The following is a 13,724-nucleotide window of genomic DNA, read 5'->3' as shown; positions in this document are numbered from 1 at the left end:
AGTCGCCGCGGGGCGCCTCCGGTTCTCGGCGAGGCAGGCAGGGCTGCCCTTCAGCCCTGCAGAGCCCCGGGCGGCTGGGCGCTGCTTTGGCGGGGTGCGCCCTGGATGCCAAACTCGGGAAAGCAGCTCTGGGGGAGCGCGAGGGAAGGAGGTGCTGGTCACGGGAGCAGCGAAGGGGAGCGAGCGTTCAGAATGACAGAGTTGGAAGGGACCCTGTAGGCCATCTAGTCCAACACCAACACCAACACCCCGCCGCCCAAGCAGGAGACCCTGTGCCATTTGTGATAGGGGGCTGTCCAGTCTCTTCTTGAAAGCCTCCAGGGATGGAGCACCAACTTCTGGTGGCAAGCTGTTCCACTGGTTTATTGTTTTCAAGGTCAGAACATTTCTCCTTATTGCTAGGTTGAATCTCTGTGACAGCCCCTCAAATATTGGAATCCTGTTATCATGTCACTCTATAAGAATAGCATTTGATATAAATAAAGTAAGTAAAACTGCAGGATAAAAAGATTGTTTTAAATAATGGATATAATGGATAATGGATATAGCAAGGGATATGCAAAATATATTGTATCTAATAAACTCCTATAATGCAAAAGGTATTTGGCGTAAATATATAAACTGTGTCCAAATATGTATTTCATAATGAATAGAAATGCCTCAAATATTAGTTTTTAGAATTTATTTGGCACCAAAATATATCGCCTATTGTCCTGCAGCAAATGAAGCTGTAGTAGTACATAGCTGGCCTCCAACATTAAATTCGGAACGTTTTAATTAGCCACATGCTAAACTCTTCCTTGCTGGCCCAGTCTTTTCTTTTTCTCTGGAGGCAGAGACTAACCTCTGCAGAAGAGTTCTGAGACCATGGAAATCCTTCTGTTAGGCTGGCCGCTAGACACACCCAGTACCTTCAGTCGTTCATCGTATGTTTTAGCCTCCAAACCCTTCATCGTCTTGGTTGCTCTTCTCTGCACACTTTCTAGGATCTTTTTTCTATCGTCGTGACCAGAATTCCAAGTGTGACCTCACCAGTACAGGAACAAAGCAGCACTGTTACTTCACATGAATTTGATGCTGACCCCCCACCCCACCCCCACCCCCCCACCCCCGGTTGATGCAGCCCAGGACTGGGTTGGCTTTGTGGCTGCTGCAGCACACGGCTGGCTCGTACTTAAGTGGCGGTGTGATAGGACTCCTTGACCTCTCTCGCGGTTACTGCTGTTGAGCCAGGCCCTCCTGCATGTTCTGGGCCTGAGGTTTGCTGTGCTTTGCTTGCTTTTTGCCCAAGTGGCAGAACCAGTTGCTTTCCCCACAACTGAGCTGCCTCTTGCTGGTTAGGGCCCAATGCTCGAGTCCATCAAGAGCCTTGTGAATCTTGAGTCTATCTTCCAGTGCTAACAAACCCCAATTATAATCCTGGGATGTAAACTATCTGGTCTTAGTGATTGGAACTCATCTAAAGTGCAAAGGTGTTTTCGTACTAATGTTTTACCTATTTTGACCTGCTTTCCGGTTTTGTCTCCAACAATACTGTTTTTGGTAGGTTGGGCTATTTTTTTCCTTTTGTGTAAAAACAGGTGCAAAGAAGGAATTAAAACACTTCTGCTGTCTCCCTGCTGCCAGCCACCATCTTGCCATCTGCTTCCATTAGCAGACCAACCATTTCCTTTATTTTCTTTTTATTCTTTACATATTGAAAGAAACTGTTATTTTGGACATTTGTTGCAAGTTTTAGTTCATTCTGTGTCTTACCTTTCCTGAAACCCTCCTTGCAGATTCAGACTATTTGCTGATATTTTGTTCTCACCTCATTCCATTTTTTACACTAGTCCTTTTTATCCCTCATTTTGTCAATGGTTGCTCTTTAAGCAACCATTCTGGTCTTGTCTGGTGTCTTTTGTTTTTCTTTCCCTGTTTCTTCTTGGACCTTCCTTTCTCATTTTTCAGAGTTTCTCAAGCATCTTGAGTTGTTTCTCCCTCGATTGAATCCTTCTTCTCCCCCCCCCCTCTTAGTTTGTTGAAGTCAGCTCTCTTAACGACTGAAGCCTGACATGGTTCAGTGACCTTTGCCAGTTTATGGTGATTCTAGTATGATGACAGGGTCACTCTGCCCCAAGGAAGTCTTGTAACTCCCACCCCTTCCGTCATTTCATCCCTGTTAGTAAGAATTTAGGGTAGCTGACCCTCTCTGGCACCGTTCTCTACCTTTTGGGTAACAAGAGCTGCCAGCCAGGCATGCCAGGAGACGCTGTGATCTCCCACTCGCTGCTGATGTCCGGGCAAAGCCCCCCACTGCTGCAGTGGCAGGTTTCCTGCAGCACCTGACTTAACTCTATATAGCAAAAGGTCCATCCATTTTGTGTGCCTGGATGGGTGGCTTGTGCTCCATACACCTATAGCAAAGCCATTTCTTTTTCCTCTAATGTCCACCCCGATGCATTAGATGCATTCAAGGCTTCAGGTCGCCACCCCCACCCCCCCTGCCCCGCCCCCCCCACCCCAGGATTGAGAAAGCAAGTTATGTTCCTGGTGGCCCTGGGGCAAGGGCCAGAGGAGTGGTCCTCCTTTCTGCAGGCAATGAGGGTCCCTGGTTTGCGCCACTCTAGCTGCCGCTGCACACAATGGGCAGCAAGCCCACCCAGGGTCCCCAGAGGCCTCCTGCACAAGGACAGGAGGCTCCACTTGGGCCACATGCCAATCAAGGAGCACTCCTGGTGAAGGGGAGGGGGGCTGCCTACAGCAGCTAGGATGGAGCACACAACGAAATGTCTGAAAATGCCCACCTTGGGCTTAAAATGGGCATTTGGCAGGAGAGAAGAAATGTGGGCAACAGAGAAAGGCAGGAGTTCAGTTGCTGAGGAAATATTGCAAATTATAAAACAATAAAATTATTAGCACTGGTAATGTTGGATATACTTAGAATAAAACCATGTTTGAATTAAACACCCATAGAAAGCCCTGAGTTGGTCCTTCGTTTAGTCCTGTGAGGGAAAGCAGAAGCGAAGCAGCAGGGTAGGGGGGGTTCTGCCTCAGATGCCAGGCTGTGGCCCAGGCAGGAGGGCTTGGGCATTGCGCATCTTGGAGGTCTGCATGCCAGGCTGGGCAATCGGCTGGTTGGCCCTGGGTGCCACTCAAGCCACGACTACCCTGATGCTCTGAAGCTCTGAGGGACTAAGTGGGCGAGCATCAAAGCGCCCTGGGTGCCAAGTGCAGCGAGGAAGCGGCACAACAGCCGGGCAGGGACAGGGCACCAGCAAGAGAAGTAGTGCAACAGCCCCCACCTTCTGCCACTTTGCAACATCCATTTTCTGCTCCTCTCCCCAAGATTGTGCAAGTAGGATGCCATGTGCAAGAGAGCACTAGGAGGGAGATAAGGTTGCCCCCCCCCCAGGTTAAAGCTGCACCTGTACCCTCTTTCCCCAGTACCAGCAAAGGAGCTCGGGTCTTGCACAGCTGCCAATCTCCTCCAGCATCCTTGGAGTCCATGTCCAATAAACAGCCCCCCCCCCCCACATACTTAACCCTCACCCTTCTGGCTGGGCATCTCCTGGTCCAGTGAAAGAAAAGCAGGGGCTGCCCTGAAGGTTCCAAGGAGGGGGGCATGGGAGTCCCTTTTAAGCCCCCACCACCACTGAGGAAGAGAGGGGGCTGCCTCTGGGGCTCTGCTCAGGCCAGGTCAAGACCGCAAGGCAGGACAGGCATCTCCTTTCAACGGGGCCAGATAGACCAGAGCCGTTTGGCACCAAGCAGGGCAAACTCTGGAGCCTTCAGAGCTTTGAAAACAGGCATGCAGCCCCCTCCCTTTCTCAGTGGTGGTAGTGGGGGGCTTAAAAAGGGACAAGACAGAGCCAAATAAATAGGACACCCTCCACCCAGGAAGAGAGGGGACAGAGGCCCATTGAACAGAGGCTGCCTGGTTGTTAGGGGTTCAAGCAAAGCCACCCCTAAGAGAAGGCATGAAAGTCACCTCCGCAGGGAAGGACACCTATCCACCCGCCCCCACAGAGAATCTGGAGTGGGTCCAGTTGGACGAGGCCCAAGGCAAAACCTCTGAGCATGTGGCTCAGGCAGGCGGGGCCAAGATAAGTTGGGGATTTATCAGGGATGCAACAGGTTCCAGCAGGTACCCAGTCCAGGTGGAAGCTTGCAAGAGCCAGGCCAACAGGTAAGGCTCAGCCAGACCTCTCCCCAGCCCAGCCCCCAGCTGAGGCAGGAGCGCTGGCACCTCTGAATCCCAGGGAAGGGCCTGAGACAGGGAAGGTCGGAAAGGGGAGGCTCCCTGCCCCAGGGGGTCAGCCCTTGGCTTCTTGGACTGCCCTTGTCCTGGAGGAGGGGGCTAGGGTTATGAGAAAGCTGTTCCTTGCCCCCACCCCACCCAAAGGGGCTGGCCCACCTGGCCAGACTAGGTACCTGTGGGACTGCATGCCTGGGCAGGGAAGGTGCACGCTGACCAAGGAGAAAACCCCACTCCCTTCCCTGGGCATAGGCTGCCCTGCCCCTCTGGCCAAGGATTCAGGAGGTGAGCCAGGCCCTCGATGCCCTTGGCGATCTCACAGCACAGACCGGGAGGGCGGCCCACTCCTCCTCCTCCTCCTCCTCCTCCTCCTCCTCCTCCTCCTCCTCCTCCTCTTGCAGCTGCCTGCCCGCCTCCCCTGGAGGGCAGCACAAGGGCAGAGAGCCTGGAGGAGGAGGAGGAGGAGGAGGAGTCCTCCTGCCCAGCCTCCTGGGCAGCTGGGCCCTTCTGCCCTCTGCTCTGGCCCTGGAGAAGGCAGAGCTGCTGTGGGGCTCACCAGACTGGGCCACCCCGAGAATGAGCTCAGCTCAGCTAGGCTGGCCTGTGGCTTGTGCCCTTGGAGGGGTGGGGGGGCTCATCAATTAAGAAGTCATAACTAGCCACCTGTCTCCATGGAGGCCTGGGGAGGCTGCTGGCTGCTTCCCTTCAGGAGGAATGCAGGAAATGGAACATTATTGGGAGATGTGTCGCCACCAGGGAGGCAAGGAGGGAGGGGCCTCTTTTCCACCCCACCCCCACCCCACCTTATCCCCCATGGGACCCAGGGGCCAAACTTCCAAGAACTGGCCACTGTGTTCTTAACGGGGGTCTTTCGCAGCCTCCCAGAACTTCTCCTCCGAGCCTCAGCGACAGCCTGGTCTGTGCCTTTCTGACCAGGGGACGGTCTGGGGTCACTCTGCCACCACGGACTCCTCCCAAGCCCCTTGGCCCAGGCCTTCCACGTCCACCCAAAAAGCCAGGAAAATTGGGCTTCCAGTGGACAGGCCACGCCCACGGGGCCAGTCCGAGGCCAGCCGGAAGTGGCGTTCAGTCAGGGAGCTCAGCTCTGGAGCAAGGAGCGAGACCCGCAGTGCTGATTGCCCGGCTGGAGGGTCAGCAGACGGCGGGGCTCGGGCAGACGCTGGGGGTCTCGGGGTCCGTTCCCTCGTCTCGTGGTGGGCAAGCCCCTGAGCCCCTCCTGTCTCTCCTTGCAGGACGTGGCATGGCGCTCTTCTCCCAGTGCCTGGAGCCGCTGGGCTTCCTGCAGTCTCTGCGCCGCTGGCTCTGGGGGTCGTGTCCCACCTGCAGGGCTCGGCCACCGCCGAGGAGCTGGCTTTTGTGCGCAAGGAAGTGGAGCTGCTGGAGCGTGAGCTGGCAGCGGGCCCGGGCTGCTGGAGGACGGCGGGCTGGATGCCTGCGAGGACTGCGTGGCCGCTGCCTTCGGACAACTGTGCATGGCGGTGCGGGCGGCTCCCCCTGCCGCACCGCTGGAGACCGAGCTTTCGCGCAGGGCTGCGTGCGGGACAAGCTGGAGCGCCGCCTGCTGGTCCTGTGGCGTCGCCTGCAGGGCAACGCAGTGCTTAGCCTGCAGCGCCCCCTGCTGGAGCAGGCCGTGCAGCGCCACCGCCCACGCCGCCCGCAGATGGCGCTCTTCTGCCAGAAGCTGAATGCCGTGCTGGGTGCTGGGCTGTTGTGCCTGCTCTGCCAGGCGGGGCTGGCCAAGCGCGACTCGGCGCTGCTGATGGGCGTGTGGGACCCACGCGTGGCTGCGCTGCACAAGCGCATGAAGGAGGCGCTGGGCCAGTGCAAGGGCTACTTCCACCAGCAAGCCCAGGAGGATGTGGAGCGCGCCCTGGAGCAGGCGGTGCCCCCCGACCCGGCCGAGCTAGCCACCTCGCTCCTGCGCCAGCTGGAGCAGAACTACGACTGGCTCTGCTGGGCCGTCATGGCCTGGTGGGAAGAGGGCGAGGTGGAGGGTGAGGCGGGCAGCGGGGAGGTGCTGGCCCAGGGCAGTTTCGTGTCGGCTCGCACTGCCGCGGGGCTCCACCTGGTGGCCTGCTACCAGGAGAGCCCTTTGGCCCTGGACAGGGCTCGCACCAACCAGCTGATCGGCGAGCTGGAGTGGAAGCTGCCCAACCCGCCGCCCGAGGTCTACGCCAGCCTGGAGGCCGAGCCGGCCCGCGCCCGCGGCTACCTGGCCCGCCGCATGCTGCAGAAGCTGGCTGAAGGACTGGGGCCCGGAGTCACCCTGCTGGTGGTGCCGGGGAAGCTGGAAATGAAGAGCAGCTTCCCGCTGGCCACCAGCCTCCTGCACGAATACCACCACCGTCTGGCCTCGGGCACTGTCTGCATTTTCGGCTAAGTCCACGAAGCCAACAGGCTCCTGCTGGCTATGGCCAAGTTAAGCGGCCCGCAATAAACGCCTCTTCTATCAAACCCGACTCATTTTGCCCTTCCTGCACACCCCTCCCCTTCCCTCCCCTCTGAGCCAATGACCGCTGCATGGGGGGGGCTTCAGCGCCGCCTTGGTCAAGCCCACCCCCCTTGCGGGTCTGCAGTGCTCCCTGCCCAAGGGCCGCCTCAGTCACTCACACGCACACAAAGCAACGCCCCATGGCTGAGATAAGAGGTTTATTGAGGGTGGTCTCGGGGTGGTGCCCTCCCGGGAGGAGGGTGGGGAGCCCCGGAGGGAGAGCAGCGGAAAAAGACGGCCGCAGTGTTCTGGGCTGGTGCCGAGACGGTAGCGGCGCTGAGCTGGGCCACGTCCTGGTACTGGTGGAAGTCAGCCCCCACGAAGAGGAAGACCCCCTTGGTGGTGCAGATGGCGCTGTCCACGTGGGGATGGGGGAGGAGCTGTGGTGGCCCCGGGCGACGAGGACTCTGATGCAGATCAATCGACTGGAGTTGACTTCCTGGGAGAGAAGGAGGGGTAGGTGGTCAGAAGGGCCTTGATCTGGGTTGCCAGGCTGGGTGGGGCTCGCCACAAGCAGAAACGGGCCTCTTGTCTTCCCTTGACTTTCATGCCCCCCCCTTCCATGTCTCCAAAGCCCCCCTTCACTCATCTGCTTCCTTTCTGCACACCTTCATGGCACACACACCCTCCGCATCTAAAACATGGATCTGGCTCAGCCCCAAGAAGGGGTTCTAGGGTTGCACTTGTTCTTTGCCGCCAAGTGTTTCCCGGGGGAAGGGCATGGCTTCAGGACAATCCCTGGCCGGGGGGGGGGGCTCCCTAGAAGGGCAGCTGAGCTCTTCACCTGCCTTTTGGGTTAGGACTAGAGTTAAGGTTGTGTTTGTGCTTTGTGTTCCCCTTCCAGCCCATCAGAGGTCTAAGCCGCTTGCAACACAGATCTCCAAGTGGGGCCAGCAGGGCCAGTGAGACCAAGAAGGGGGGTCCTTGGGAGGGGTTGCCCTCTGAGCCCCCTTACCAAGACAAGGGACCACCCCACCCTCTTTGGTTTCGCACCTTGGATGACGTGCAGCACCGAGGAGTGGGGGCAAGTGAAGGCAGCGTCTGCTTGGGACACGCCCAGCTCCTCTACCAGGGGCCGCGGATAGCCCTCCACCCGGCTGTAGCCGTGCTCAGACCTGTAGATGGTAACCTGAGAGCCCTGCAGGGAGTGGGAAGAGGAAGGTCAGCCACTGAGCCTCAGGCGCTTCTTCCACCCCAAATGACCAGCGAGGCTGGTGCCCCCAGGACGTTCTGGTTGCTGCCCCATGTTTTGGTTCTGTTCTGGGGGTCTCTAAAGGATCCGCAGCTCTGCCGGGCACCCTTCTGGCTCCCGGGCTGCCCTGCCCTCCAGCCTGGCCCAGCTAGGGGGGAAGACGCGCAGTCAAGGGCCCAGGTGCACCTAAAGGGAGCTTCGGGGGGCAATGGGAGGGGGAAGACGGCAGCCAAAGCACCAGCCTGGCGCCTCTCTCTTTGCGGCTGCCAAGCACATCTGAGCCAGCAGGGGGGCCCTCGCAGGACAATCTCATAGGAGGCCATCTCGTCTGCAGAGGTGTGGGGGCGCCTCGGGCAGTTCCCTTGCAAGAAGAGTCCCTCCAGGGCCAGCCTGAATTGTGAGGGAGGGGCTGTTCCCAGGGCCAGCCGAGGTCAGGAGCAGTGGCGGTGGCTCACTGGCTTGCCCACCCCTAAGGGGGCAGCCTGCAATGGGGCAGAGCTCCAGGTCTTTTGAAGTCTGCCGAAGCCCAGCCTCCCTGGGCAGCTCACCTGGATGAAGTAGAGTTTGTCTGCCCAGTTGAAGGCGGCGTCCACCTCCCCCTCCAGCCCTGACCAGGTGTGGTTCAAGAGCCAAGCATGCAGCCCGTCTCGCACGGAGTCCACCCGGAAGTAGTGGCCGCCTGGGTGCAGGAGGAAGGTCGGCAGCAGTTGGAGGCCCCACCAGTCCTGCCCTGAGGCGACCTAGGACGAGGAACCCCAGCCCAACCCTCCCCTGGAAGCGGAGACAGGCTGCCTCATGCTCTGGCCGGGCCGCACGGCTGCTGGACCAGGGGAGTGCCCTTGACTCCCAGCCCACTTAGCTTAGATCTGACTCGGGGCCGGGCCTCATCACGTGAGGCAGCCTTCGACTGGGAGGGTCCACTGAGCTGCCCTTGGCAGCACACAACATTTCCCCTGCCTGCCACCCCCTCCCCCCGGCCTGCTTGCTTACCGCGAAAGGCGTAGATTCGCCCAGGGTCGTCTGAGGAGAAGGCCGGAAAAGGGCGCCCACTGCAGGCATCAAGGATGCCCCAGAGCGTGGCGTTCTTCTGGGACTCCCTCCCGTGGCCTGTCGGGGTGCAGGGCCAGGCAGTGAGGCAGAGGCCACCGCTTGGCTCCTAGCCAGGAAGAGCAACACCCTCCCCCCGCCTCCTTCAGGGACCAGAGCTGAGCCCCAGGACTACGCCTTGCCCGGCACCGGGGGCCAAAGTCCTCCCGCTTCCCTCTCTTGCAGGCCAGGCGCCTGCCCCGGGCTCAGCTGCGTACTTCCCAGCAGCCTGGAGGGGACCTACCTCTGCCAGGGCAGTGCATGAAGTAGTCCCGGGCATCCAGCGGGTAGCGGGGTGGCACATCGCCCCGCAGCGGATTGAATCGCAGGAAGCGGATGCCTTGGAAGCAATAGTAGCGCTCCAGCCAGCGCACGGCCGCGGTGCAGTTGGAGATGGCTGGCCAGGCACGCTGCTTCATCGCCTTCGTCCGCAGGTCATAGGTGAACGCCCTGGACCCTGCAGGGAAACGGTGGGTGGGTCAGTGCAGGAGGAGGGGGCTGTAGCAGCCGCCAGAGCGAAGGAGCAAATGGCTCCCTCCAGAGACCGGGCAGGGCACAGAGACCTGTCCTGGGACCCTCAAGTGAGGGAGCCTTTCTCACCCTGGAAGAACACGATTGTCTCAGACGGGCATTCCTTCGGATGGCATTCCACAGCTGCGTCCAGGTCGGCTGGGATGCCCGGGAACTCCTCCTGGATCAGCTTGGGGTAGCCGAGTCTCAGCCTCCCTTCGTGGTACGCCCAGACCCTCTTGCCCTGCGAGGGGATGCAAGGCCGCCATTTCACACAGCCTCCCCCACTGCCCCTGGACGCCCCTCTGCCCGAGCCAGCCAGCCCCTCCCTGCCACAGCCTTCCCTCCCTCGCCTGCGAGTCAGCAGTACCTGGAAGAGCAAAACGTTGTCGTGAAGGCCCTCTGGGTGGTCGTGGTAGTGGATCCGCAGGGCTGCATCGACAGGGCCTTGGATCTCAGGCCAGGAGTCCTTGATGGGCTCCGCAGCGCCTGTGAAGCCCTTCCAGACCAAAGAGCCTTTGAAGAAGACCATGGTGCCTGCCTCGTCTAGCGTGACGGCGTCAAAGCCCTCCTCGTCTGCACAGCGCTGCATTAACTCTGGGCGGAAGCGTGCAGGGGGCAGTCAGCGACACCCCCACCCTGCAGCGATGGTCCCCTCAGCAGGACCCCCTCCCAGCCTGTCCTGCAGAGGTAGCTCATTTCCACAGCAGGGGCCTCGGCTGCAGATCCGGGAGGCTCCCCTGGCGGAGGACTGAAGCTGCCCCCTCCCAGCCCCAGTCCCTCTGGCCCTCCCTTAGTGCTCCCCTAGCTGTAGTGGGCCCAGACTTCAGGGTGGGGTGCAGTGGGCCCCCCCAGGGAAGGAGGGGGAGATGTGGGGCGAGCAGGCTTTCCCAGGTGGGACCTGCTTCTGCCCAGAGGGCAGCCTACCCACCAGTGCTGTTGGCTGGAGGCTCCGAGCCCAGGTGATGCCAGGGGCCGACCGTCTTGTTGCCATGGCCGCCGTGTCCCCTGCCAGAGACATCCCCCTCCCGTTAGGGCCAACCCAAGAGCCAAAAGGGGCCCCATCAGGCCCTGGCCCAAGGCCCCCACTACAAGTCCCGCCTTTCAGAGAAAGCGGACGGCCCCCTGAGCAGCAAGGCAGAGGGCCCAGCCTCCGACCTCACCCGAGCACGGGGCTTCTCCCTCCCCCCATGCCCTCCTGATCCACAGCCACTCACAAGGGGTGGGCGCCCACCAGCGCCAGGGCCCAGCTGAGGCAGAGCGCTGCAGAGAGGCCACCCATGCTGCTGCACTGCCAGGCCAGCCCTGGTGCCTGGCCTCTTATACCAGGGCAGCCGGACATTTCCCAACTGGGGAAAACACCCAGTGCATTGCTTAAGCCGGCCACCCACTTTAACCCTTGTACCCCATCACGGCTGCTCCTCCTTAGAGGGTGGGTACAGCCTCTACACACACACACACACACACACACACACACACACACACACAACCTCCCCCCACTGCAGGCTAAACAGCCGAGTTGGATCTTCTGCTGGTAAAATCAATGCCACCCCGCAGGAGTCAGTCCCCCCCCCCCCTTCCCAGAAAAAGACCAACCTGGCTGCTGGGAATCCCTCAATGGCCTGGGTGAAGTTGAGCCCCCCTCCCCACCCCCTCCCCACCCCCAGAGACACCCCAGTGCTCCTGCAGGAGCGGGTGCAGGACCTTGGGGGCAGCTGTGGGGGGCTTCCTTGGGCTCAACAGGCCCATTGAGTGGGAGGTCTGAAGGGGGGAACATCCCGCCTGCTCCCTTCCACAAGCGGCCCAGCTGGCCCGGGCAAGAGCTGGACGGACAGGCTCTGTGTATCTGCTCTGTGTACTCAGCTGACAAGAGGCCAGGCTCAGGAATGCCCCCTGCGCCCCCCTCTATCCAGCTGACTGACAACCTGAAGGTTTCCAGGAAATGCCCCCCCCGCAGACTCTCTGGGTGGCAAACCCTGCCTGGAGGGGGATTGCAAAACAGCCCTAGGGCCAAAACCTTGCAAGTTTTCCCACAAACCTCACGGACAGAAGAATTAGAGTTAGAAGGGCCCCCGGAGGTCTTCTAGCCCAACCCCTACACCCTTCTGGACAAAGAGCTCTCCAGTCTCTTCTTAAAAACCTCCAGGGATGGAACAGCCACACCATCAGGAGGCCGGCAGTTCCACTGGTTAATTCTTTCCTCCTTTGTGCTAGGTTGGGTCTCTCTTGAAGGACCTTCCACTTGTTACTCCTTGTCCCACCCTCAAGTGCTTTGGAGAACAAGACAAGGAGTGCTGGGTGAAAGCTTACCGGATTTAAGGAGGGGGGGGGCTTACTTATAGGCAAGACGACGACCTCCAAAATTACAAACACCCCCGCCCCCCGAGCCCCTGGAGGTGATGCCTTTAGTAGGCTAGCTGACTCTATTGGCCTATCCAGGCACGGAGCAGCTCGCACGAGGATCAGTCCTGGGCTTCCAGCCTCATTAGAAGGAAGAAGGTGCAGGAATCCGGCAGAGAAGGGGGGGCGTCGGCCGGAAGAAGGAAGGCCAGGCCAGAGCTCCAGGGGGCATCTCAGGCTCAATAATAATGGAAGGCAGTTTGGTGCGGCATCCACTAAACCGGATTCTGCCACCGTTGTTAAGTGAATCACTGCAGTTGTTAAGTAAATCCGGCTTTCCCATTGACTTTTCTGGTCAGGTCGCAAAAGGGGATCACATGACACTGTGACCGTCATAAAGATGAGTCAGTTTCCAAGCCTTCAGATTCGGACCAGGTGGGGGGGATGCTGCATCAGCCATAAACGTGAAACATGCCACCAGTTGCTTTTTTCAATGCCACTCTAATTTTGGCCGGTCATTAAATGAACCGTTGTCAGTCGAGAACTACCTGTAATTTGAGTGTGCTGCTCTGTGATGTTCTTGGGCGCTTATAACGTCTCTGTAGCAACTTTCCCAAGGCAGGGCAGGGGAATGGGGGCTACATCCAGGGGCCTCCTTCCCCTGCGTGAATTAGGATTTCCCCCCCCCCCCAATTGCAGGGAAACAAACATTCGTTGTGTTTAGAAAAAAGGGCAAAGAGCCCCCCCCCCCCCCAAACGCTGGAGACGCTGCCCCCCCAAAGCGGCAGATGTAGAAGGGAATGAAGGTCCGGTGGGTTTCTTAATCCGGTTTCTGCAAACGTCCACAGACCAGGCTAACGCTGGAAGGCAAAATACGTTCTGGTTCCCAGAAGCTCTGGGACACGAGGAAGCAGCACATGGTGTTCCAACGCCCCCACCCCCACCCCACCCCCCCGCAGAGGGAAGCTGCCAAGCAGAAGAAGGACACCGCTGGGGGGGGATGTCAGGCCTCCTCCACCTATGAGGAAATAAATATCCAGGACTATCCCAGGTTGTGCAAGGCTCTCAGTGCCCCTCCCTGGTCCTCAGTCAGGAGGGGCCCAGGGGGAAAAGAGGGAGGGAGGGAAGGAAAGAGGATCCCCCCTTCCCACCACTGCCCACTCTGCCCCTTTAAGGTTCCCAAGGAAGGGAGTCTGCCTGCTTGTGTTTCCTTCTCTGGAGCCCCAGCTGTGCCAGGCTGATTTGGGGGTACTCTGGATCATTCCCGCGGGGAGGGGGCTGAAGGGTCTCCCTGCTCTCTCACCCCCACCCCCACAAACGCATCCCCACGTCTGCTGGAAGTGCCAAAGAACTCCAAAGCCCCTTTGCTACCCTGTGCCATTTCGGGTGACAATTCAAGGCAGGGTCCCGCAGGGGCTCAGCAGGGCCAACGCCCCGTTTCTCAGGCCCTTTTAGAGACTCCTCCAGCGTTTAAGGAAAGGCTGCCGCTCCACCCGCCCCGCGGCACCCTCAGGAGCCCTGCCAGTCCCAGAGCCGGGCTGAAGCTGCCCCAGATGCCCCCCTCCCCCGCTATTGGGGACAATGTTTGCTTTCCTCTGGCCGGCCGGTCAATAACGGTCAATGGTCAAGCCCTCCCCGCTCCCCAGGGAACGAGGCGCCAGCTCCCCAGAGGGAAACCCCCGCAGGCAGCCTCGACTTCTGACCAACCCATTTGAGACCGCAGCTCGCGCAGCCCGCCCGCGCCAGCTGGGTTAGTGGGAAAGGGCCGTGCAAGACGGCGGCCCCGCGCACCGCGCGCCCCCGGAGATCTGCCAGCCCCTCCCGCGGCCCCAGGGAGGCCGGGGCGC

The 13,724-nt window shown here is 59.7% G+C and overlaps 1 protein-coding gene and 1 pseudogene across 3 annotated transcripts; one reads left to right on the top strand and one right to left on the bottom strand.

Annotated features, from left to right (window-relative positions):
• Window positions 1–4,666: 4,666 nt before the first annotated feature.
• On the top strand, window positions 4,667–6,701 carry LOC113426075 (uncharacterized; annotated as a pseudogene).
• Window positions 6,702–6,890: 189 nt separating this feature from the next.
• Window positions 6,891–10,830, bottom strand: HPX (hemopexin). 3 transcript variants are annotated; one of them, XM_026688407.2, is made up of 9 exons: window positions 10,755–10,830; window positions 10,469–10,545; window positions 9,908–10,134; window positions 9,628–9,781; window positions 9,272–9,484; window positions 8,932–9,048; window positions 8,490–8,620; window positions 7,743–7,887; window positions 6,891–7,188 (listed from the first exon to the last, which is right to left on the bottom strand). In XM_026688407.2, exons 1-9 carry the CDS (start codon window positions 10,817–10,819, stop codon window positions 6,908–6,910), a joined length of 1,410 nt encoding a protein of 469 aa, XP_026544192.2. In that variant the 5' UTR covers window positions 10,820–10,830; the 3' UTR covers window positions 6,891–6,907. The 3 variants fall into 3 exon arrangements, with proteins under 3 accessions (XP_026544192.2, XP_087823595.1, XP_087823597.1); XM_087967469.1 differs by lacking the exon at window positions 6,891–7,188 and adding an exon at window positions 7,515–7,627 and having other exon boundaries at window positions 7,659–7,887; XM_087967471.1 differs by lacking the exon at window positions 6,891–7,188 and adding an exon at window positions 7,583–7,633 and having other exon boundaries at window positions 7,666–7,887.
• Window positions 10,831–13,724: the final 2,894 nt, after the last annotated feature.

Source organism: Notechis scutatus, chromosome 5, assembly GCF_049901735.1.
Source record: "Notechis scutatus isolate UNSWTSFEM ecotype Mainland chromosome 5, rNotScu1.2, whole genome shotgun sequence".
Classification (NCBI taxonomy): Eukaryota; Metazoa; Chordata; class Lepidosauria; order Squamata; family Elapidae; genus Notechis; species Notechis scutatus.
The sequence above is the reverse complement of the archived record's forward strand: the minus strand, read 5'-3'. Positions and strand labels throughout refer to the sequence as shown.

What these genes read in the sequence shown, in the direction of transcription:
- HPX (XM_026688407.2), bottom strand. Translation starts at nt 10,819, where the DNA reads ATGGGTGGCCTCTCTGCAGCGCTCTGCCTCAGCTGGGCCCTGGCGCTG. An exon ending in GCCTCCAGCCAACAGCACTG is followed by an intron (nt 10,135 to 10,468) that starts GTGGGTAGGCTG and finishes GCTTCCGCCCAG; the next exon opens with AGTTAATGCAGCGCTGTGCA. An exon ending in CATGCACTGCCCTGGCAGAG is followed by an intron (nt 9,049 to 9,271) that starts GTAGGTCCCCTC and finishes GCACCCCGACAG; the next exon opens with GCCACGGGAGGGAGTCCCAG.